The sequence below is a fragment of the Coenobita brevimanus genome, chromosome 46, assembly GCF_032717465.1.
Source record: "Coenobita brevimanus isolate Jiangsu-jjx chromosome 46, ASM3271746v2, whole genome shotgun sequence".
Taxonomy (NCBI): Eukaryota; Metazoa; Arthropoda; class Malacostraca; order Decapoda; family Coenobitidae; genus Coenobita; species Coenobita brevimanus.
Genome location: NC_136999.1, coordinates 54230222 through 54255221, shown reverse-complemented (window position 1 = coordinate 54255221; position 25000 = coordinate 54230222). Strand labels below are relative to the sequence as shown.

The 25000-nt window shown below is 44.3% G+C and overlaps 1 protein-coding gene across 1 annotated transcript in view; it reads left to right on the top strand.

Moving 5' to 3' along the window:
* The window catches only part of LOC145398738 (uncharacterized), a 41018-nt gene that overhangs the window by 11343 nt on the left and 4675 nt on the right, over positions 1 to 25000 (top strand). The window contains exons 2-6 of the mRNA XM_080271536.1: positions 3240 to 3466; positions 16612 to 16710; positions 17556 to 17681; positions 21039 to 21177; positions 22342 to 22657. Coding sequence (XP_080127662.1) covers positions 3240 to 3466; positions 16612 to 16710; positions 17556 to 17681; positions 21039 to 21177; positions 22342 to 22657 — 907 coding nt within the window. The remainder of the gene's footprint in view (positions 1 to 3239; positions 3467 to 16611; positions 16711 to 17555; positions 17682 to 21038; positions 21178 to 22341; positions 22658 to 25000) is intronic.

Below are 25000 nucleotides of genomic sequence, written 5' to 3'. Positions count from 1 at the left end.
GTAGGCTATGGCAGTGGGTGTGGTGGAGTGTGGGTGTGGTGGGGGTATCAAGGGCTGCTCACCCTATGTGTTTCAAGCAGGACATTATCTCTTGTTTATTTTCGCGAACAAACACAAACACACGCAAACACGCAACAGGGGGCTGTGAAGATGATGATGATGATGGTGATGGTGATGGTGGTGGTGGTGGTGATGATGACGATGATGATGGTAATGGTGGTGATGATGATGATGATAGTCGATGGTAATGATGGTGATGCTGTCTAGTGGTGATGGTGGCAGGGTTTGGAGGTGATGATAATTGTTTGATGGTGATAGTGATGTTGTGTGATGATGACAGTGGTGAGAGGATGGTGATGGTGGTGGTGATAATGATGAAGGTGATGGTGATGATGTTAGGTGATGGTGATGTAGTGAGTGGTAATATTTATGGTGATGGTGATGTTGAGTGATGATGTTTGTGGTGAGGATGTTAATAGTGATAATATTTATGGTGATAGTGGTGGTAGTGATGTTAGGTGATAGTGGTGATAATATGGTGATAATGGTGACAGTGATGGTCTGTGATGATGGTGATGAAGATGAATGTAGTTGATAGTAATGGTGATGATAGTGATGATATTTATGGTGATGCTGGTGATGTTATGGCGATTGTGGTAGTGATGAAGGCAGTGAAAGTGATGAGGATAGATGTTGGTGGTGATGATTTTGTGTAATGGTGATGATGGAGATGTGACTGATGGTGATAGGTGATGACAGTGGTGGTGATAGTGTTTGGTGGTGGTGGTGGTGGTGGTGGTTGTTGTGGTGATGGTGGTGATGATGGTGATGATGATGGTGATGATGATGATGGTGATGATGATGGTGATGATGATGATGATGATGATGATAGAGAAAAGGGGAGGGAGTTGAGATGAAGGGGTGGGAGGAAGGGAGAGAGGGTGGGGAGGAGGGAGGAAACAAGAGAGAGAGGGTGAGAGAGAGGGGTATAATGGAAGAGAGAGAGAGAGAGAGAGAGAGAGAGAGACAGCTTTGCAGGGGTCGTACAAAGAGAAAAATTGTATGGAAATGGAGAGAGAGAGAGGGGTTGGAGAGGCGAGAGAGACGGGGTGAATGAATACACACCATAGGAAGGGCTACACACAGAGGGAGGCTTAGTGTGTGTGTGTGTGTGTGTGTGAGAGAGAGAGAGAGAGGGAGGGAGAGAGAGAGAGAGAGAGAGAGAGAGAGAGAGGGAGAGAGAGGACATTAATTTGTTTTTGTCACGTTCACAGATTGACAGACAGAGATGGATGGACATGTAGGAATATAGACAGACAGACAGACAGACAGACGAGCAGAGACAGACAGAGACAAAGTGACAGACAGACAGACGAGGAGAGACAGACAGAGACAGAGTGACAGACAGACAGACAGCCATTTAATCCCCCTCAGCGTATTGATTCATTCACATACGGTACAGACCAACCCCCCATCCCCCCCAACCCTAGGCCCCCCCACCCCTCTCTCTCACTCCTCCCCCCCCCCCTCATTAATATTCCCTTTCCTCCCTCCCTCCACTTCCTCCCAGTCCTTCTCTACCTCCCTCCTCCTTGTCTTACTCCCTCACACCCTCCTTTCCTCCCCCAATCTCTTCTCCCTTTCCTACCTCCTTCCTTTCTTCCTTTCTCTCCCTTCTTTTCCCACTCCTCCTCCCCCCCTTCCCTCCCCTCCCTTCTCTCTTTCTCCCTTCCCTCCCCCTGCTGTCATTTCCTTCTCCCTTCCTCCCTGTCTTTTCCCTCCCTCTTCCATTTTTCGTCTCCCCTCGTCTTCTCTTACTTCTCCCTTCCTCCCTCTCTGCTTCTCCTCCCTCCCTCCATCATTCCTTCTCCCTTCCTCCCTCTTCTTCAGTGTTTCCTCTTCCTCCCTTCCTCCATCTTTCCTCTTCTCTTCCTCCTCCTTACTTCTCCCACTCTCCTCATCCATCCTACTCTCTCTCTCTTCTCTCTCCTGATTCCCCTCCCCCTCTTTTTCCTCTCCTGATTTCCTCTTTCCCCTCCTCTCTCCACCTCTCTTCCTCTCCAATACTCTCTCCTTCCTTCCTCCCCCCCCTCTCTCTCTCTCTCTCTCTTTCTCTCTCTCTCTCCACTTCAGATCCACTTGTTACCATCAATATCTCCCCTTGTCTCCTCCCCTCCCCTCCCCTCCCCTCCCCTCCCTCTCTTCCCCTCAATCCCCTCATCCGTATTACCAGTCTCTTTAGGTCCCCCCCCCCTCTCTCTCTCTCTCTCTCTCTCTCTCTCTCTGAACCCTCGAAATGAAAACAAGACGTACAAGAGGAAGTGAGATATAGAGATTGTGTGTGTGTGTGTGTGTGTGTGTGTGTTGCTAGGCTAGACTCTTGCATTCATCCCCGCATTATCGTACACACTTTGATGGGGGAGTGGAGGGAGGGGGGAGAGAGAGGGAGGAAGGGAAGGAGGAAGGGAGGGAAGGAAGGAGAAATGAGCGGGGGAGGGAGAGAGAGAGAGAGAGAGAGAGAGAGAGAGAGAGAGAGAGAGGAAGAGAAGGAGGGAGGAAGGGAAGGAGGGAGGGAGGAAGGGAAGGAGAGAGGGAGGAGGGGAAGGAAGGAGGGAGGGAGGGAGGGAGGAGAAATGAGCGGGGGGGGGGAGAGAGGGAGGGAGGAAGGGAAGGAGGGAGGGAAGGAAGGAGAATAGAGTGGGAGAGAGAGAGGGGGAGAGTGGAGGGGTGAGGTAAGGGAACCAAAAGGGGCTTATGATATAGATGAGGGGGGGGAGGAGGAGAAGGGTGGGGAGGGAAGAAGAGAGGACAGGGGAGAGTAGGGGGTTGTGGAGGGGGAGGAGAAAGGGCAGGAAAGGAAGAGGAGGGAAGTTAATGAGGAGAGGAGAAGAGGAGAGAGTTGGGGGGACGGGAGAAGAGGGCAAGAGAAGTGGGTTGGAGGTTGAGAGAGAGAATGTGGATTTAAAAATGATAAAATACCGTACACTGGGATATTCAAAGGAACCCACATTTTGCCTTTCTCCTTTCCATCCTTCAGTTCCTCTATTCTCACCACCTAACATCGTATTCTAATTCTCTAATTCTAATTCTCGTGTTGCAGCTCAGCGTAGGAAGTGGAGAGGTTCAAATTCTAGGCCAGGTTAGAGTGAACAGAGTATATGGGTTCAGAGCCTTCGTGGTAGTTCGGTTCGAAGCTTTCTCGTTGGTTCGATTTTAAGCTTCGCTCTTGTTGTGTACAGGTTCTGAAGGAGGGCCAAGGAGCTGGACCCACGACACCCTGGTCTCCCCCACCCCCCCCACCACCACCACCCCGCCTCCCCCCGCCCCCACCCTCACCGTGGGGGGCGGGGGGGCTGAAGGGGCGGAAGGGGGGGCGACACTCCACCACACCCCCATCAAGACCCGCGACCTGGGCATCGACATGGAGGCCATCCGACTCTCCCGACAAGACAACCCTTACCTGCAGGTGTGTTAATTAGGGTCAGGTGTGTTAATTAGAGTCAGGTGTTAATTAGTCAGGTGTTAATTAGGGTCAGGTGTGTTATCAGGGTCAGGTGTGTATTAGGGTCAGGTGTGTGTATTAGGGTCATGTGTGTGTATTAGGGTCAGGTGTGTTAATTAGTCAGGTGTTAATTAGGGTCAGGTGTGTACTAGGGTCAGGTGTGTGTATTAGGGTCAGGTGTTAATTAGTGTCAGGTGTGTATTAGGGTAAGGTGTGTTAATTAGGCTCGGATTCTTACCTGGGTGATGCCGTAACACCCCTTTCATAGCGATTTATTCTGTTACACCTGAGTCTCCCCGTAGGTGTTAATGGTGCGAGGTGTGTACATAGGAAATTTATATAAACACTGAGGATGTTATGGTGTAATGTGCGTAATTTAGGAGACTCCCTTTCATCATCTCCTATCCGATTTATTTCTGTTTATCCATCTGTCCGTCTGTCTGTCCATCTATCTATCCATCCATCCCTATATCTATACATATCCATTTGTCTGTCCATCTCTTTCCATCCATCTATCTATCTGTCTGTCTCTGTATCTCCATCTATCATTCTGTCCATCTATATACAGTACCTGTCCATCTGTCATTCTAACTATCTATCTCTTTCTGTCCATCTATCTATCTGTCTTTCTATATATCCATCTCTCCATCTATATCCATCTATCTATCGATCCATCTATCCATCTATCTTGGTTCAGTGTTGCCAGACGCCTTAATTCGGGAGATAGATCAAGAACAGATAGCCTTCAAATCATCCTCTCCCCCACCATCACGCTGCCCTCCCCCCAGCTCACGTCACCCTCCTTTTATATAGATCTTCACCTCATCCCTCTAACGCATCTTTGGTCTCCTCCTCTCCCCCTCCACCACTTCACTCATACTCTCCTAGTTAGTCTTTCAGTTTCCACCTTTACATGACCGTTTTCCTCTCATCCATATCAATATCACAGTGCTCTCTCTCTCTCTCTCTCTCTCTCTGTCTCTCTCAGAAAGTAAATATGGCGAAATGGAACACGAAAAAATATAATCAAGTTTACCCCAAAATGAAAACAAAAGGAATGATAGAAAACTGGTGTATTGATGAAAGAAAACCAGTAATAGACGGGCAATTGCAGGGTAAACTAATCTCAATATACGATCCTCTAAGGTAAATAAAGAAACTAGATAAGAAAAAAGAACTAGAGAAATTAAAGTCAAGAGGTAGTTTATTTTTATTTACAAACTTTGTTATACTTTATTTGTGTATAATATGGCTTGTGTTAGACTGATCTTCACACACAAGGTTGCCAAACATCACAAGCGATCGAGAGTAAATAGTAAATTGGAAAAAAATGAAAGAAAAACACATTGACCCCTGATATTTATTAACAACTTTATCGTAAAAATTGGGTTAGGATCTTTTATGAATGTGACTCCAGAAGAGGAAATGAAGGTAGTGAAGGAAGAGATGAATAAAGAGACGAAATGTGATGGGGGTCAGATAGGAGTGAAAATTGAGGGTGCCAGATATATGTGAGAGGTGGAAGGGAGTAGGGAGAGGGGGAGGGGAGAGTTTTAGATGGAGGGGAGGAGGGAGGGAAGGGAGAGAGGTCGAAGAGGGAGGAGGGAGGGAAGGGAGAGAGGTCGAAGAGGGAGGAGGGAGGGGAGGGGGAGAGGTCGTAGAGGGAGGAAGGAGGAGAGGGGGGAGGGGAAGGGAGGAGAAGGGGGGAAGGAAGCAGAAAAAGGCCTTAGATATATTCCCATTCACATCACGAGGGGGGGAGGAGGGGGGGAGGAGCCTATTAATTGCACGTGGGAGGAGGGGAATGTTTTAGAGGGGGGGCGGGAGGGGGTAGTGGAAGATTTTAGAATTCTGCCTATTAACTACACGTGAGATCATTTACGTAGGCAATCAGTTCTTCCCATATTCCTGTCTTTCCATACAAAACAACGCGAAACAGTCCTGGTGCCCTATTGTATCGTGGGTGGGGAGGGAGAGTGAGGGGGAGGGGGGAGAAAATGGGGTGTATAGGAGGGGGAGAGAAAAATGAGTGTAGGAGGGGAGAAAATGAAGGGTATTGGAGGGGGAGGAAATGAGAAGTATTGGAGGGGGGAGAGAAAGTGAGGAGTATTGGAGGGGGATAGAAAATGAGAAGTATTGGAGGGGGAGAGAGAGGTGTGGGTGAAAATTGAAAAGGTTGCGTGAGGGGAGAGAGAGCCACATCCCCCCTAACAACCCCCCCCCTCACAACCACACACCCAAGTAATACACACAAAGTCACGTGCTGCCAGTGTGGTGAGGGAGGTGGTAGGGGGTGGGGGGCTTGTGTGGTGGTAGTGGGGTGAGGGGATCAGGGGGGTGACTAAGTGGTGATGTGAGGAGCTGGGGACCGTGAGAGTGTGGCTGGATTGGGGACAGTCACGCTTATACTGTGTTCGTTTTGTTTATATTCCCGTTAACTCAATAGCACAGTTAGGGACCTGGACATAAAATTTGATGGTTGCATGCCGTATTTTGGAAGATTGTAGCACGGAAAATACACCCTGCTAAGGACGCTCGTGTAGTCGGTACGCATTTACACGAAGCTCTCCGTGGTGTGGTGGTGAGCTGCGTCGTGTATGTTATTTGTTTATCTCTATTTATTATTAAGTAGAAATAAAGCGCTAGGAGAAACACGTTAAGGTGGTTTGGTCATGTGGAGTGAATAAAGTGAGAGACTGACGAGGAGAGTATGTGAGTGAGGTCGAGGGGAAGAAAGGGAGGGGGAGGCCGAGGATGAGATGGAGGGATGGAGTGGAGAGGTATATGAGAGAAGGGGATGTGAGCTGGGAGCAGGGCAGTAAAATGGCGGGGGGACAGGGCGACATGGAGGCGATTTGTTTGTGGCCACCCCTTACGGGATTGAGGCGTCTAGCAATAGATAGATAGATAGAAATAAAATAATCAAATGTCGAGAGCTTTCAAATTATTATGTATGGTTGGAAAAAAAAAAAAGACAAATTCAGAGTCCATATATTTTGAGATGCTTAGCCACATTGTATTTAAAAGATTGGAGGACTGTGGAGGTCATAGGCAGAGGGAAGGACAGACTGATTCCCTAGCATCTCTTCCTTAGCGATTTATTTCCGGCTATGTCAGGTTAATATAATTCTCCACATCATGTATGTAGAGTATGGCGAAAAGGGCAACCAACACACAAGAGGGTGGTAAGGTATAATAAGCAAAAATAAATCGGTTAGGAAGAGGTGTTAGGGAGCATCTTTATTCGACGATAGTACAGGAAATTGAAAGTCTGTCTACCTATCTATTGCCAGACGTCTAAATCCGGTAAGGGGTGGCCACAAACAAATCGCCTCCATGTCGCCCTGTCCCCCGCCATTTCACTGCCCTGCTCCCAGTTTTTGTTTATTTGTTTTTGTTTTCGTTACGTTGTAGGGTATGACGGGTTTACATTGTGGAGCTGCTTGTTAATTACCCTACTAAATTGCTTGGTAATTACCCTACGAGATCAGAATGGTGTCGCTTCATAGATTTGCCTTTAAACTGATATTTTCCTAATGGCGGTTGTTAGGGGAGAGGGCGACATGGAGGCGATTTGTTTGTGGCCACCCCTTACGGGATTAAGGCGTCTGGCGATAGGGATAGATAGATGGATAGTGTGTTAGGTTTGTGGTGTGTGGTTGTGGTGATGTGGTTGTGTGGTGACGGTAGATGATATGTGGTAATGGTGATGTGGTTGTGTGGTGACGGTAGATGATATGTGGTAATGGTGATGTGGTTGTGGTGTGTGTGATTGAGTGGTTGGTTGATATTGGTTGCATTGTGATGGTGGAAGTGTATGGTTGTGTGGTTGTGGTAATGTGGTTGATATTAGTTGCATTGTGGTGGTGGAGATGTGTGGTTGTGGTGGTGGAGATGTATGGTTGTGTGGTTGTGGTGGTGTGGTTGATATTGGTTGCACTGTGGTGGTGGAGATGTATGGTTGTGTGGTTGTGGTGGTGTGGCTGATATTGGTTGCATTGTGGTGGTGATGTATGGTTGTGTGGTTGTGGTGGTGTGGTACTAGTATAAATGAGTGGTGATGTGTAATGTTCATGGTTGATGTTGGATGCACTGTGTATGGTGGTGTGGTTGTGGTGGCGTGGTTGTGGTTGTGGTGATGTGGTTGGTACATATTGGGTGTAAGTGTGAAGTGTAGCCAAACAGGAAGACACAGGAAGAAAGCTGTGTACCGATACCCAGATCAAATAATTCATAGGCAAAGTGTAGTGTAGTGTAGTGTATAATATAATGAAATACACTGAATAGAATGCCCACAGAATGACAGAACTTCACTCATTCATTCCCTTTGTGTTCATTCTTATAAGTGAATAATTTACGTAGAGATAATAAGACTTTGAGATCAGCTTATATTTAGATGTCCTTGCCTATATGGTCCTTTTGGTTAAGTGTAATGTGGGTAGTTTGTGTGTTTGAAGTGATGGTGTGGTGGTGTGGTAGTGTGTGGTGGTGTGGGTGTGTGGTTGTGACTGATGTTGCTTCTAGGTGGTGGCGTAGTTGTATTTGTGTGGTGTGATGTGTTGTGGTGTGGTGGTGTATTGGTGTGGTGGTTGTGTGAGGGTGTGGTGGTGTGGTGTGGTGGTTCAGTTTGCATGGTAGTGGGACATTGTAGTGGAGTGCTATTGCGGTTGGTGGTTGTGTGATTGTGGTATTGTGCTGGGATGGTGTGGTTTTGTGGTGGTTGTGTGATTGTGTTATTGTGCTGGGATGGTGTGGTGTTGTGGTGGTCTGGTGTGGTGGAATGTTTTGTGTCATTGTGCTGGGATGGTGTGGTGTTGTGGTGGTCTGGTGTGGTGGAGTGTTTCGTGGTATTGTGGTAGTGTGATTGTGTGGGTGGTAGTGTAGTGAGGTAGTGTAGCCTAGCAGTGTGATTGATTGGTAGTGTAGAGTAGTGTTATACAAGCCACAGAAAGTGAGTCAGTATGATATGACTGGGGGGAGGAGTGTGGTGGGGGAGATGAGTGTGGTGGAGGTGGTGTGGTGTGGTGTGGGAGGCTAGCACTACCACACCCTTAGTACTACTTAACTGTGGTACTGTGGTGGAGCTTTACTGTGGTTGTGTGGGGTTGGGGTGGTAGTCGTGTGGTACTGTAGTGTGGCGTGTGGTGTAGAGCTGAATTCCGTAGTGTGGGTTTTACTAATGTGGTGTGTGTGTGTGTGTGTGTGTGTGTGTGTGTGTGTGTGTGTGTGTGTGTTTTATTACAAGTACTGAAAGACTCAGGTACACACCGCACAGCACTTTCTCTTTCACATTGACCGTGTGTCCGTGAGTCCCAAGATATTTAAGTAACTGAATAAAACAAAATTAAAGTCAATACAATTTACTCTAAGTGAGAAAAGAGAGCAGTATACTCATTTTCAACCCCTGCAGCCCGTGGACGTAATTTGACTGTATTATTCTTATCTTCATTCAGTTTTATTCGTCCAGTAAGATTTTATAACTAGAAGGGTTAGACATAGGCTTTCTCAATCCCTCCTCCTCCCAAGCTGAGTAAAATCGTCTGGTAGCAGGGAGATTAAGCGGCGAAAAAGCATCATTGTAGTGAAAGGGGTAGGGGTGGTTTATCTGTGTATAAATTGAGGTGTTGTTTCCCGTACATTTATTTGCTTTTATAGCCTGTATATCTGAAGTACTGCTTGGAGAGAGAGAGAGAGAGAGAGACTTTAATACTGCCAAGGTTAGTTTGAGGAAAGCTATATGAAGAAGAACAACAATAATACGTGTTGTCACTCCATTGTGCAAACACATGTTCATTTTCCGTACACATGAAAGAGAGAGAGAGAGAGAGAGAGAGAGAGAGAGAGAGAGAGAGAGAGAGAGAGAGTTCTATACCTTCTTTGAGGTATAGGTGCCCGAGGCTAGGCTAACGCAGTCCAGTACTTATATACATATAAGGGTAGATTAGCCTACTTCTCTTGGTGTCTTTACATAATCCATAAACCTTCAGTCACCTCATGTGGGTGTAAACTACTTGAAGGGCGTCACTCCGATCGGGGCGTTCTGACCACTACACCACCAGGCATTTTAATAAACTACCAAGCGCTGATCCAGTAAATATAAATTGTACATTATAGCAACAAATTATTTTCCCTCTTAAAAATAGCCTAAGACATTCGATAATTATTCCAATGACTATGTTCACGCGCACTGTAGTCACAAGGAGAGACGGACTGACAAATGAGGATGTGAAGGAGCGTTGTGGTGTGAATGTGGATGTGATAGGAAGCGTTAGGAGAAACACACTGAGGTGGTTTGGCCATGTGGGAAGAATGGAGAGTGAGAGACTGACGAGGAGAGTGTATGCGAGTGAGGTGGAGGGGGGGAGAGCGAGGGGGAGGCCAAGGATGAGGTGGAGGGATGGAGTGGAGAGGTATATGAAAGTGGGGGGTGTGAGCTGCGAGCAGGGCAGTGAAATGGCGGGGGTCAGGGCGACATGGAGGCAATTTGTTTGCGGCCACCCCTTACGGGATTAAGGCGTCTGGCAAGAGATAGATAGATAAAGAGCACTGTAGCTGAACTCTTTTGCTTTCTGTGGACGCAGATTTTTGACAGTCAGTCTCGTAATTATTTTGATAAAGAAATTCACGTGTTTGCTTTGCCTGGGGAGCATTTTCTTTCATGGCCGATCGCACTCGACCTCCCTCGATTTTTTTATTTTATTTTATTTTTTTTTTCTGCCAGCACCATATGTCTCTGGCTTCCTAAATGTTTTCTCTGTTGTAAAGTAATTTGGAGGTGAGGCTGTGGGTACTCTTTTGCTCGGTGAAAAAGAAAGAAAGGAAGAGAAATCTAAGTACATTCTCAAGTGTGTGTTGACTGAAACTTTGCTCACTTGTTTAAGAGCAGAATTTCTTTTATTTTTCCAGTGGCGATTTCGATTTATTTATATATTTACACCAGACAGTTCTCAGGATAAAAATAGGAAATTATACAGATCTGTTAAGGCATGAGAACTAAGACAGCAGCTTGACATCATTCGTGGGGGGAGTAGAGAGTAGTCGATTGTATCACTGTGTGTCACGTATGTCCTGCTGTGATGAGTTGAAGTTTATTGCGTAATGCTGGGAAGTTATCTCTCTGGCAGTATTAATGGCTCCATGCAACACCCTCTCACTGAAAAAGGGATCTTGTGTCAGAGTACGTGAGGGATGCACTTTTTATTTCTGTCTGTCTGTCTGTCTGTCTCTCTCCCTCTCTCTCTCTCTCTCTCTCTCTCTGCGGCTAAATCCAAGACTGTTTTATTCACCTGAGGAAACTTTGACGATTTAAAAGGTTAGGAAAACTTTTAACACTGTCATTGCAAGAATTTCCCTCAGCCGAAGAGAACATAGTCTTTTGGCAGCCTGAAGAACAGTATAATTATTTTCTTCGGCTACCACAACACAAAGTCATAATCGAGTGACCCTTGAGGGGCGACAGTGGCAGAAATTTATGGCAGACATGCGTTTTTACCTTTGCTGCTCCACTACTGGGTGTCAGAGTAATAGAATTTAGGGTGTGAGCTGGGAGCAGGGCAGTGAAATGGCGGGGGACAGGATAACGTGGAGGCGATTTGTTTGTGGCCACCCCGTATGAAATGGCAGGGGACAGGATGACGTGGAGGCGATTTGTTTGTGGCCACCCCATATGAAATGGCGGGGGACAGGATGACGTGGAGGCGATTTGTTTGTGGCCACCCCGTATGAAATGGCGGGGGACAGGACGACTTGGAGGCGATTTGTTTGTGGCCACCCCGTCTGGGATTAAGGCGTCTGGCAATAGATAGATAGATGGGCTGGAAACACATAATAAGAACTCGATTAACATATTGTATAATGATGGAAAGGTTGTCGGTACGCATCGGTGTACATATAGTAAATTGATTGCTCAGTAAGGCGAGTCAACGAGAGAAATACTCCAATCTGTCCCCTCCAAAAAAAAGAAAGAAATGAAAAAAAAAAAAAAAGGAAAATGATATATCGTATTTTTTTTTCTTGGAAGGAACGGTTTGTGAGCTCCTGGCCTTTGGTTCCTTCTTCCTTGCATTAAAAAAAAAAAAACTAAGATGGCTACGCTGCACGTTTGACGAGATATGGAGTTCAGTTGTGTGTCTTGTGTCATCCTGTTCAGTAAAGTTCCTCTCCTTTCACTGTCAACACACTTCACTTGGCAATACTCGTGTTTAGCACTGTGGTTAACCCTCTCATGATCGGGATAGCGCTCGTAATTCTGCTCTAGCTAATGTCAGATTGTATTCAGGTAAAAGGGAGCCGCTGGAGTCTGGGGGGTGCTATCACGGTACCCATTAACCTTCTTATGGTGAAGAAATGATTTTGGCAAAAGTCCAGAAATCGCCGAAAAATGATTTAGTTTGTTTACATGGGTGACGCAGCAATTTTGGATCGTGATGCACATACGCACTTTGGATCAAATATTCAAATTCCTGTCGTAAGTCAGGTTTTGGCAGGAGGGGAAAAGGAGGCTGTAAAATCTTCCTCTTTGTCCCTCTCTAACTTCAGATAGATCTTAAGTTACGACACGACATTATCTGCAGGTTATAACTCTCTGCAGGATGATCAAGGAAAGGAGGGCAGAATTTTCTCTTGTCTAGTTCTTCCTCTAAAACATATCTTAGTTACGACGAGGAATCGATCATGAATATGTTTGAGAGAGAGAGAGAGGGAGAGGACAGACTTCAACTATCGGTACACAACCTTTATATCTTCGTTGAGTCCGGACAATGAGTTAGTGTCGCGTATTATTAAAGTTGCAGTGTGTGTGTGTGTGTGTGTGTGTGTGTGTGTGTGTGTGTGTGTGTGTGTGTGTGTGTGTGTGTGTGTGTGTGTGTGTGTGTGTGTGTGTGTGTGTGTGTGTGTGTGTGTGTGTGTGTGTGTGTGTGATTGACAGCGTGATAAGTTAGGCAGTATGGAAGTTTTTGTATATGACTGTGTGGGGGGGAGGAGGCAGCGTAAAACTTTTGAGCAGTGTGGTGGCAGTGTGTGGTGTGTTTGGTAGTGCTGTAGTGTGGTAATTTGAAAGTGGTCTTAGCTGTGGAAGAGTGGAGAGAGTGTGGTACGTGAGGTTTGTGTGGTAGGTTGATTGTGTTGTGTGTGGTGGTGTGGTAAGTTGGTGTATGAAAGTGTGGTAATGTGGTAGTGAGATGATTGTGGTAAATTGGTAGTGTGGTAACTTAGTGTGGTAGGTGTGGTGGTGCGATGTGGTAAGTGTGGTAATGTGGCAGGTGTGGTGGTGTGGCAGGTGTGGTAATGTGGCAGGTGTGGTAAATGTGGTGGTGTGGCAGGTGTGATAAATGTGGTAGTGTGGCAGGTGTGGTAAGTGTGGTGGTGTGGCAGGTGTGGTAAGTGTGGTAGTGTGGCAGGTGTGGTAAGTGTGGTGGTGTGGCACATGTGGTTGTGTGGCAGTATGGTAAGTGTGGTGGTGTGGTAAGTGTGGCAGGTGTGATAAGCGTGGTGAGTGATGTTAAGCAAAATCATTGGCATAGAGTGAATAATATGGATGTTGTGTGGTAAATGTGGTAGTGTGGTACGTCAGTGGGACAGAGTGGATGTTGCAGTGTGAGTGGAGGGGAGAGGGGGGAGAGGAGGTGTGTTGTAGTGAGGTGAGGGGAAGTGTGGTTAAGTGAGGTGAGATATGGTGTGTAAGATGTGAGGAGGTGTGGTGAAGTGAGGTGAGGTGTGATGAAGTACAGTGAGATGGGATGATGTGATTATAGTGATATGTGTGTGGTGCGGTGAGATGAGGTGATGTCAGTGTGTTGAAATGAGGTAGGGTGAAGTGAGCAGAAGTCTGATGTGGCAGGGTGTGATGTGGTATGGGGAGATGTAATGAGGTGTGGTGAGGTGTGCTTGGAGGTTTGGCGTGGCGTGGCGATGTGTGGTGAGGTAAGGCAAGGTGCGGCGGGGCGAGTGTCAGATGGAGCGGGATAAATATTTGAGAGAACAGCCAGGCAGGACTTACCTCTCCTATTGACTTACTAGCACCGCACTCTGCCCCCTGCTGCCGCGCTGGGTGGGGGTGAGGCCAAGGAGGGAAGTGACGCAATAGGGACGTGGAGGAAGTGACGTGTAGGGGAAGTGGAAGAAGTGGGTGTTACAGGAAGTGAGGGAAGAAGCGCTCAGGGGTAGAGAAGGCAAGGAAGGAAGAAGAAAGATGTAATATTTTGAAGGGAAGTGATGAAAGTGACATTAAAGGGAAGTGAAGGAAGTGGCATTGCAGGAAAATGAAGGGGTTAACTTTGAAGTGAAGTTAAAGAGGAAGAGTGGAAGAGAAGTGAAGGAGGGAAATTTGAAGGAAGTAAAGGAGACAGCAGTGAAAGGAAATGAAGCAAGTAACACTGAAGAGAAGTGAAGGAGGAAGCATTGAAGGAAGTGTCAGTGATGTGAAGGCAGTGTGGTGGTGAGGTGTGAAGAGTCATGACGTCACCATTCCGTTCCGTACCATGTTCAGGTTTAAAAAGAACAGGAAGGTGAGTCTATCCTGTTTGTTTACTATACTGTCTACGTTAACTTCACCTGAAATCGCCTTATCTCCATCTTAAATTGGGGCTGTAACAATAGACTAACAGTAGAATATGTTGCTAGTCACGAAGAAGTGCGAGGGAAAGGAGGCAGGGCCACAGTACTGTATTAATCAATTAGCTTTAACAAGAGGTGTGCAGTAGAATAGAATGGAAAATATTATTGTCAGTCGACCACTGAGTTGTAAGAGGAGATTATGGTGCTAGTCACGAAGAAGTGTTGTGGAAAGGATTTAAGGATGTAGTACTGTCTTCTTTTGCAATTGAACCACAGGAAATTTGTTGCAAGAGGACGTTGATCTCTGCCATGGATGAAATATTGCACCTGTCCCGTATCAATTTTATCAGTGTCTTATCACCATCATAAACTATGCCTTCAATACGGTGGTCTCTTTTTTGTCTTTTTTTTTATTTTTTATTGTCTTGCGTCCACCAGACGATTTTATTCAAGAAAATCCTCTGGAAGTGAAGAAGCATGTGAAGACTTTATTTAACCCCTCCAGTTGAACAAATCTCTGCATAAAGTCCTCTAAAATTAGCAGTGATAATAAATAAGCTACAGAAAACGCTTAAAAGTAGCAAGCATAAAAAAATAAGCTACAAGAAACGTTTAAAAGTAGCAGGCATAATAAATAAGGTACATGAAACGTTTAAAAGTAGCAGGCACAATAAATAAGGTACATGAAACGTTTAAAAGAAGCAGACATAATAAGTAAGCTTCAAGAAACGTTTAAAAGTAACAAACGTAATAAATAAGGTACAAGAAACGTTTAAAGGTAGCAGGCAAAAAAATAAGATGTATGAAGCGTTTAAAAGTAGCAAGCATAATAAATAAACTACAAGAAACGTTTACAGGTATCATGAAACGTTTAAAAGTAGCAGGCATAATAAATAAACTGCAAGAAACGTTTAAAAGGAGGAAGGAGTTAGCCTACACCTGTGCGTGGTAGCAAGGGTGTGTTATGTGCTTGGCTTGGTGTGTCTGTCTGTTAGCAGCATTATGGAAATTCTGTGGGATAGAATTGCATATAATGTGGAATGAATTTTGGATACCATCAGGGGAACAAGTGATTACATTTTGGGTGACAGACGGAAAAAGGTTAAGGTTAGAGTCTTAAAAAAAAAAAAAGAAAAAAGTAAAAACTATAAGATGGAATTACACCAAACTGAGTATAATGATTGAGGAACGTCAGAGGGACAAGTGGTTAAATGTTGACGTACGAAGGGCAAAGGCATGAAAGGCGAGAAAATCATTACTTTATTCATATATCACGATTGAAGGAAGATAGAGACGTGAGAACACAACGCTATATTCCTTCTAGAAAGCCCTTCAATTTAGAGCCTTATTACTGATGCATGACCTTGAACATTTGTCAAGAGGTCAGGCTCATTACTGACACAGTTTGGCCTTGAACCGTGAAATTCTTGGAGGTATGCATTCTGTGGGCTTGTTTTCGATCCTGTGTGTGTGTGTGTGTTTGTGTGTGTGTGTCTGTGGGTGGGTGGGTGTGGGTGTGGGTGTGTAGAGTGCATGGGTCGTAGCATAAAAACTCACATTGGAGGACAAAGACTCACTGAATAAAATTTCGTTAAGATTTGCAATAAACCAAATATGTAGTTAGGTAATAAATTTCAGTACAGACTTAGCCATCTCATGCGTAAAATGTTTTGTAAAAGATGTAGGTAAGGTTTCGTTCGTGACACCATACCTTGATTTTTTTTTTTTTTTCGTAAATTACAGGTAACAGTGAAATATAAAGTTGACAGTAAAAAATTTAGCCCCCCCCCCACCCTTTGTTTTTATAAATTACCAAGATGTTTCGAAACGGATCCTATTTTGTTATCCTTGTCTTATTCTAGTGGTTTGGTCACACACTTATAGGAGCTGACTAACATGGGCCAACTGGTCTAGCGTAGGTATGCTCTCTTCTTATGTTCTTGTTATTCAGTGTCCAGCAGCTCTAAGAAATTGTCGATTTTCTGCCAGCGAACAAATCAATGCGTGGGTTATTTAAACGTTTGTGAAGGTCAGCATGAGTTTCTTCGTACTCTCTGCTTTTAGGGGTTGCTCTCCTCCATCTTGCAATATAATTTTGTGGATCGGCGTCTTATCCCTCCTAATGTTATCTGTAAGTGTAGGATGGTGGGCGATAATGACAAACAGTTGCTTGAATGGGGAATTCCACCCTGCGTGTATGTTGTTTGTTCCTGCGTCACCATTTAGGGTATTGCTGTTTAGATACGTACATACACGTTCATACATGTATATATATATATAAATACCAATATATATATGTGTATGTACGTATGTGTGTATGTGTGTGGATAGATTGACATATTTTGTCAAATTGTTACCGGTAATTGAGTATTGACTAGATAGATGAATATACAGATGGATAGATGTATTGACCAAGTTATGACCTGAGTGTCGAATAGATAAATAGATAGATAGATGGCTGGATAGATAGATATTACATAGATAAATAGATAGAGATAGATGGATAGATAGATATTACATTAAGCATAGGCGGTGACTTGAACATTGACTTTCAGAGAGTGGCTGACTCCCAGACCACGCTGACGGAGGAAGAAGAGGCGGCGGAGAACGTGGCCAGGAGACACAGGGAGGACACGGCAAGGCTGGTGGCTCAGGTGGGCGTACACACACACACACACACACACACACACACACACACACACACACACACACACACAATATTGGAGACTGTACTTAACCCTTTCAGTCCTTTAAGTCACTCTCAAGCTGAATAAACTCGTCTTTAAATATGTTACGAATAAAAAACACATCAGCTGAGTCGCAAGTTAATTGAAATCAGTGCAATTCTCCTTTCACTTAAACTTGGCCCAAAATTGCCTTCTCTCCATCTTGCGTGCCGAGTAGTAGCGATAGTGTAACGGTAGAATATGGTGCTGGTCACGAAGAAGTGCTGCGGAAAGGATATATTTGGAACATTATTTATTGCCATTGAGCTACGTGAAGTAAAATGCAAAAGGTCGAAAATGTAGGCCAAGTTAAGTGTGAGAAAATTGTCTATCAGTATATCTATCTGTCTGTCTCTCTGTCTGTCTGTATCTGTCTATCTGTCTGTCTGTCTACCTGTCTGTCAGTCTATCTTTGTATCTGTGTCTCTCTGTGTACATCTCTCTTTCAGTCTCAGTCTATCGTTCTATCTATTTGTTTATATATTATCTATTTATCGGTATCTGTCTATCTGTGAACATGTGTCTCTCTTTCTCCCTCTATCTATTTCTGTCTATCCGTCAGTCAGTCTATCTATCTAATCAATATTTATCTTTTTTCCTTAAAGATTTCTCGCTCAATTATTATTTTTAAATTTCCATATTTATTTCGTCACTCAGTAAAAATAATCTTTTCACTACAACTTTTATTTATTTATTTATTTATTTATTTTTACAATTTATACTTACCATCTTTAGACAGATTTTTTTTTTAATATAATGTCCTCCCCCCCCAGGAGAGCCAGGAGGGGGCGTTGACCCTCTCAGAAGTACACGAACACTTGATTCGCTCCCCGCCCCCCACCTCGCTGCCCAGGACGCTAGCACCTGTCTTCCTCTTCCCGCAGGACAAAGTCAGTCAGGTAAGGCACTGGGTAGTCAGTCAGGTGCGAGGCAAGGTGAGTCACGTGTAGGGCAAGGTTAATTTGTCAGGTTTTAACACAAGGTCATTTGCAACACAGTGTGAGTCAGGTTCAACACAAGGTCAGTCATGTTCGGTACAAGGTCAGTCAGGTGCAGTACAAGGTCAGTCAGGTGCGGTACAAGATCAGTCAGGTGCAACACAAGGTCAGTCAGGTGCAGCACAAGGTCAGTCAGGTGCGGTACAAGGTCAGTCAGGTGCGGTACAAGGTCAGTCAGGTGCAACACTGTTGCCGCTGGCGTAGGAGTCACAGCTGATCACCAAATTTATGTTTCGGTTTGTGTGCATCCCTCAGCTGACCGCCAGTATGTATCAGCTTAGGCGTGACTGCACTGGTCCATCCCGCTGGTCGTGGTCACTGCCTCACTGCCACTCTCCACCAATGTCTCCCCGTCACAACAGACGGCGGGAATATCGGTGTAGATCCTGTTGAAGGAATGTGGTAGCTTGTGCAGGTGACAGAAAACTGGGCAGATTTATTTCTCTTTATTGGCCACAAAAAGATACAACTACGACACAGAGAGAACTCAGGGTAATACGTCCCTCTTGTTTGAATGACAAGTGCCTTCTGCCTCACATCTGCCGTGTTCCACACTGGGCATGGTCAGATCAGCATACAATAGAGGTGCCAATCCTCAGATACTCTGGGATTTATGCAAGAGTAGAAGTAAGTTACAACCCATGCACATTATACACCTCAATAAAGAAGTTGATTACATTAAATACCAACAGGGTAAATGTTTCCCCAAGACTTGAAACATACCGGTACATACAATTCATATTTCTTTATCGCCTTCCCTTACCCTCATGTTTACGCTGGAGCAGTGCTGACTTTCGCAGGGCCAACACCACACGTACACTGAAGTGGCCTTTGGATTCTTATCTCAACACTACAACACGTTTTCTCTAAATATGAATAATATAGTGTGTACAGTGGCGAGAGACGTGCTTCAGTGTGGAAAAAAATGTCAGACACTAGAACAACACAAGGTGAGTCAGGTGCAGTACAAGGTGAGTCAGGTGCAGTACAAGGTGAGTCAGGTGTAGTACAAGGTGTGTCAGGTGCGGTACTAGGTCAGTCAGGTGCGGTACTAGGTCAGTCAGGTGCAGAACAAGGTCAGTCAGGTGCAGAACAAGGTCAGTCAGGTGCAGTACAAGATCAGTCAGGAGCAACACAAGGTCAGTCAGGTGCAGTGCAAGGTCAGGTACAGTACAAGGTCAGTCAGGTGCGGTACAAGGTCAGTCAGGTGCAACACAAGGTCAGTCAGGTGCAGCACAAGGTCAAGATGATGGAAGGGAATAATAAAGGCAATAAGGGAAGGAAACAATATTAACCCCTTCAATCCGATGACCTACAGAGTGAGCCAAAAGTAGTGTGGGGGAGTTCAGTTTAATTTGAGGGCTGTGTCGATTCAAACACAATTCTAGCCAATTTCAGAACATCAAAATAATCCAAAATCGTGTTGAAAATTGATCTGAGCCGTCCTAATATGGTTTATTTTTTTTTTTTTTTTTTTTTTTTTTTTTTTTTTTTTTTTTTTTTACAGTAATTTAAAATCCCTAAATTGATTTTGGCGAACCCTGTATTAACCCCTTCAGTTCGATGACATTTTTTTACAAATTATTTTCGCCACCTCCACACGATTCAGTTATATCTGGGGAAACTGTTTGCAGTGACGGGGTTTTTAAAAAATCGGGAGTTCGCCTCATCACAACCGACTTCGCTCCTTTAAATGTTGCAACAATGTGATAAATAGTACGTCATCAGTCGGAAGGGGATAAGGCAGGAAAGAGTGAAGGATTAGGATTAACTTTTTTTTTTTTTTTTTTATAAATATATTATCTAGTGCCGTAGACGATTTTATGAAATTTCTGGAACCCGCCTGGTATGAAAGATTTGATTAAGTCTGAACCTACTCTAAAAAAAAAAAAAAAAAAAAAGGTTAATTAATTCATTAGAAATATCAGGACTAAAAAAAAAATACAACCCAATTACACAGCACAACACAACCTAAGGAAAGCAACACAACGCAACACAAAGGAAAACAACACAGCACAACACATAATACAACAGAGCAATAACACGAAGAAAAACAACAACGCAACACAACAAAAGAGCACGCACAGGTTAGGCAATGACGTGTGTGGAAGGTGAGGGCAGTTACCTTTAGCATTGATTACTTTACCTGACGTGAGAGAGAGAGAGAGAGAGAGAGAGATTAAAAACTCTTGATGCATTACATTGAAGCCACTTTTACCCATCGTCACTGCTTGGTGTATTGTCTCAAGAACACCTTTATACCGACACCTGCCTTGGCCATCTCCTCCAGCTTGCTCAGTTGGCACATTATTATTTCAGTAATTTTCCTTTATTCAAGTTGTTTAAAGGAGGAGTCATTTTGTAACCATCTATCATTTAATTGCCATGATTTAGATATGCTTGGTGTTTATTTTGAAAGGAAAGATTTTGAGCATTCTCCTCATAACACTCTGCTGATTGTATGTTTGTCAGAATCGCTCTATCAGCAGTCCTTCACAGTCCTTTCAGACTGATAATTTTCATTTCATTTTTTTCGGGAAACTAAAATTGTGCTGCATGTACAGTATTATCTAAAGCTTTCAATCAAGCTTGACATAAAGCTTTAATTTCCAAAAAGTCTTCCTATTGCTCCCGTCCTTCTGTTTGTACCTTCATCACAGGTTTATATTCTTGTCATTTTGTAGCTGCTGTTGTGGACCGCCAGTGTTCTTCATCTGTCAACATTAGTGTTTTTCTGGCCTTTCATTGTCTTCTTAATTTATCTTCTGAGTTGTATATCTAGTCCTGTGTACATCCATTCTAACTGTTCCACACCACATATCCTCCCCATCACGGCAGTCACTACAGCACATATGAAACAAATGCGCATCTCATCTTATTTTTTATTATTCCAGATTTGGCCAAGGCGCCATGTTTTTTATATCTTAGACTCTCAGTTTCTCCATACTTTTTCGCCATTATATTGCAAGTAACATCTTAGTTTCAGTAACACATAGTTCAGTGTGTCATCTTCCTTCAGTATCCACAGTGTCTTTTTTCTCATAATGCATCGTCGTATATTACGTTACGTCTTTCAAACAATGAACTTTTCAGAATTAAGATGTGCTGAACTGTACTTGTGCCTTCTTAACTTTTAACAGCCGTTGGCTCTGCAGGTTACAAGGCTTTATTTGCCCTTTTGTATGCTACAGCTGTACGTACGTGTGTGTAGGGAGGGGGTATTGTGTATGTGTATTGTAAACTTCCCTGTTATTTCAGGCTGAGAGCACGTCAGGAAATGGCGGTCGAGGGCAGCTGAAGCCACTAGTGACGCGACAACATGCGGACGTCCTGGACCAGCACTTACGCCAGATACTCCACACACAGAGGCAGTTGGTTGTTACCAGATCCCGCCAAGGTCACTCTCATTGTGCCTTTATAGTTTTATATCAGTCGAGTAGAACAGATTTACATCAATAGAGTATAACATTATATTGTTTATAGCAATCTTAAGTAAATATAAATGCAGAGGGAATATGATTTTTAGTAAGAATATCGCGTTCTAAAAATATTATTTGAGGGTAACATATATTTCTGTGATGCAGCTCTACCAGATTCAAAACACGGGGTAGGAAAGTGAGTGAACTAATGTTATTAAGGGCAGTGAGCTTCTGGAAGTCATCTACGAAGTGATCAGCTTTTGTTCTTGTTTTGTTGTTGTAATGAATTCTTTTATCCAAGAAGCCCTTGCACTCCTTCTTGTGACTCTGAGGCACTCCGACTAATCTCAAGTTTATACTTCAGGACTATAATTAAAGTTTCTAACTCATTAGTCAGAAGAGGAAGAACACCTTAAATACTGTAAATGCCTTTCTTAGGAGGAGCAGTTTATTTTTCCTGTTGCTGCTGTGTTTACCAAAGCCCTTCTGTCATATGCTTATTCTTCGCTTGATTTTAGTTATAAATTAAAACTGCATGAACTGTTTGTCCTCGGTATTAACACAATGCAGTATAGTCATTACCATATCCCTCCACAAATTAATTTAAGGTAATTACTGTATTTCAAGTTTTGTTGATATGCAGGGTGGTTCATATCTTGCACCTCAGGCCAGGAGTGTCTTGTTTGTTACGAGGAATGTTCAGGCTGCTGGGGAGAGAAACACAGATTTTGGCGTCCTCATAACACTACTAATCAGTCATGCAATCAGTGGACGTAAAAAGCAGACATTGCAAGCCATGACAAGGGTTATGGGAGGTAGAAAAAGATGTAGGATAGAGTAGTAGTAGTGTTAATTGTTCCCTAGGCAGTCGGGCCGAAAAGCCTCTAGTTCCTAAGGAAGTCCACGGCCGAGACCGGGCTTTCCCACAGAGCTCTCAAGGAGTTTATTTCGTGTTGTTGGCGCAGGCGATTGTGTGCAGTGCAGTCTTCCATAATGTGCTGAATAGTATGGGGTGCTGTGTTACTGACTGAGCCGTCCCCAAAACACAACAGAATTCACTAACTAAAAAGCAAAGTAGGCACAGTATTATGAAGCACTCCATTTTTGTAAGTCAGTATAAGAACAATGATGTGTATTAGCAGGTGAGGGTGGTGTCAGCTGCTCCAGTGTGCCAGCCTCTCCTGCCCACGCCCGCACCGTGGCACGCCGCTCACCCCACGCCCGCACTTTGTCAGAGGAGGCCACTGCTGTCCAGGCTGTGGGTGCGGGTGGCAGTGTGGGTGCGGGTGACAGTGGGGGCAGTCTCGCTCCTGTCCTACCACCAGGCCGCAGACAACACTCCTCTGATATCCTCCTGCACCCTGCCACCCCACCAACATCTAGCACCGCACCCACACCCACCCCTACCCCGCCCTTCCTTAAGCCAATTTCATCCAAACCCAAAAGAGGTAAGTGTGTGTGGGTGACAGCATCCACACGCACCCACTGCATCCACACACACTTGTACAGTTTTAGGCTGGCTTGTTTGCTGGATGAATAATTTTGATATCTGCTTGACTTTGCAAGGTTTGATACCTTTTTTATTTTCAGTTACATAACCTTTGCATTTTATCTGAATGAGTCTGTGAGAGTTGTTGCACCTCCAAACACAGATGTAGGGCTGTTGTTATAACCTGTTAGTGAATACAACAGAACGATGTTTTTGTAGATTATAGGTAAATATACGGAAACAGACCACTGCCGGTTCTGTCCTGTTAATATGTGCAATATGTATGTTAGGGCAACGCCTGGGCTGAAGTTGCCACAAAGCCCTAAATACAAGGACAAAGACTGGGAAAATAAGTAGGTGTAGTCTCCATTAAATAAAAGTTAATATAGTATACCACAGACCCTGGAAAAGAGGACCACAAGCTGGTTTTGGTGGAGTAAGTGTAAGCGAGACTGTTACAGGGAGAGGGTCGTATTCTTGTCGTGTTTGGAGGTATTTTTGCACATCTTGCCTGGGGATTTATCAAGCTTGTAACACCTTATCATTTCCTTTCCTGTTGCTTGTTACACTTCGGTTTTCTCTTGTGCAGCTTACATTTTCTACACATGTTATAGAGTGAATAACAGGCTATTGGTGTCTCATATTTAAATGGACTCGTAAACTTAATAAGGAAGATGTGCAATAAGCCCTCCTAGTGCAGCGAGAACACTAACCCAGGTAGAAGCAGCGTGTGGCAGTGGTGAATGGAGGGTGCCAGGTGTGTACGTCAAGGAAGGTTGTATGAGTACACCTATACTTTGTCTACCTTAACTTGGTCTACATTTGCCATCTCTCTTATAAATGCTGAACTGTAGCACGAGAACAAAACTAGACTATGATGCTAGCGAAAAAGAGGTGCTGTGGAAAGGTTGTCGAGCCATTGAGCTACAGGAAATAGTCACCAAGAGGATGAAAATCTCCGCCAAGTTAAGATGGATGAACTATAGGAGAATAGGGGAATGGGAATGAAGCTGATTATTCGGCAGCAACAGGGTTAACGACATATTCGTAGTAAGGCAGGTAAAAATTCAGACTGTAGGTATAATTATTTACAAGGTAACAGATATCATTGCTATATATATTGTTTGGCCAAGAGTCAAGAGAACAGAGTAAGTTGGAGGCAAGAGAGGTTCGTGGGCGCTTACTCGAAGGGAAGGAGCGTGCAGTGGGACCTAGATCAGCACAGAGGAATGTGAATGCCTTAAGACAAGACTGGAGATTTTACCACAGGAATCGAGACATGAATTATTTTAGAAGGAATGAAAGGAATGAGGATTAAAGTATACGCAGAGTGGAATGGAGACTTGAAATATTTTAGAGAGAATGAAAGGAATTAGGATTAATGTATACTCAAATTGGAATCGAGACATGAGTTACTTTAGAGAGAATGAAAGGAATGAGGATTAAAGTATAGTCAGCATGGAATCGAGACACGAATTATTTTAGAGAGAATGAAAGGACAGTGGATTAACGTATACCCAGAACAGTGGATGAATTGAGAGCAAAGCCAGAGAGTTTGGTTGTGACACAGTGGGACAGGTGAGGTGAGGTGCATTTAGTAGGAACAGCAGTGTTGTCAGAGGAGGAATATTATAGCTGACTTTGAGGTAGGGATGGGTATGTTTGGAAGAAGGGTTTTTATCCTCCCTCAATCCCTTGACTTATTGTTATTATACCCTTGCCATCTCAAGGTTAACAAGTTTAAATGAGGTTTCTTTGGACTGGGGGTTTGGACACAGCCTTCTTTACTCACATCAGTTTTAGGGCACTCTCTAAGCTGAGTAAAATTTCCTTGGATGAATGGGTAGAATAGCAAGAGGTGCAGGAACTTACAAATCACGTCCTGGGGCTAAAGGGGTGAAATAGCGGGAAGAGGAGGAAGATGTAATTAAGAGAAAAATGGACATGGTCGGGCAGAAGGAGTAGAATAGCCTGAGGTGCAGGAACTATGCAGACCTGATGTGTTGTGGCGGTGTTGGGGTGGAAAGTATGATGACAGAGTGATTGTGTTGTGCACGGTGTGAGTGTAGTGCTTCACAGGCCCGTCCCCCTCCCCCCGCCCCCTCCTGCCTGCTGGGGGAGTCAGCCCCTGGCGCCACCACCTACTGTGTCGCGTCATCAAGTAGTCCACACAACCGTACACACAGTAAGTACACAGATATCTATACCGTCTCCTCCCTCACACACACACACACACACACACACACACACACACACACACACACACACACACACACACACACACACACACACACATACATACATCACAAACT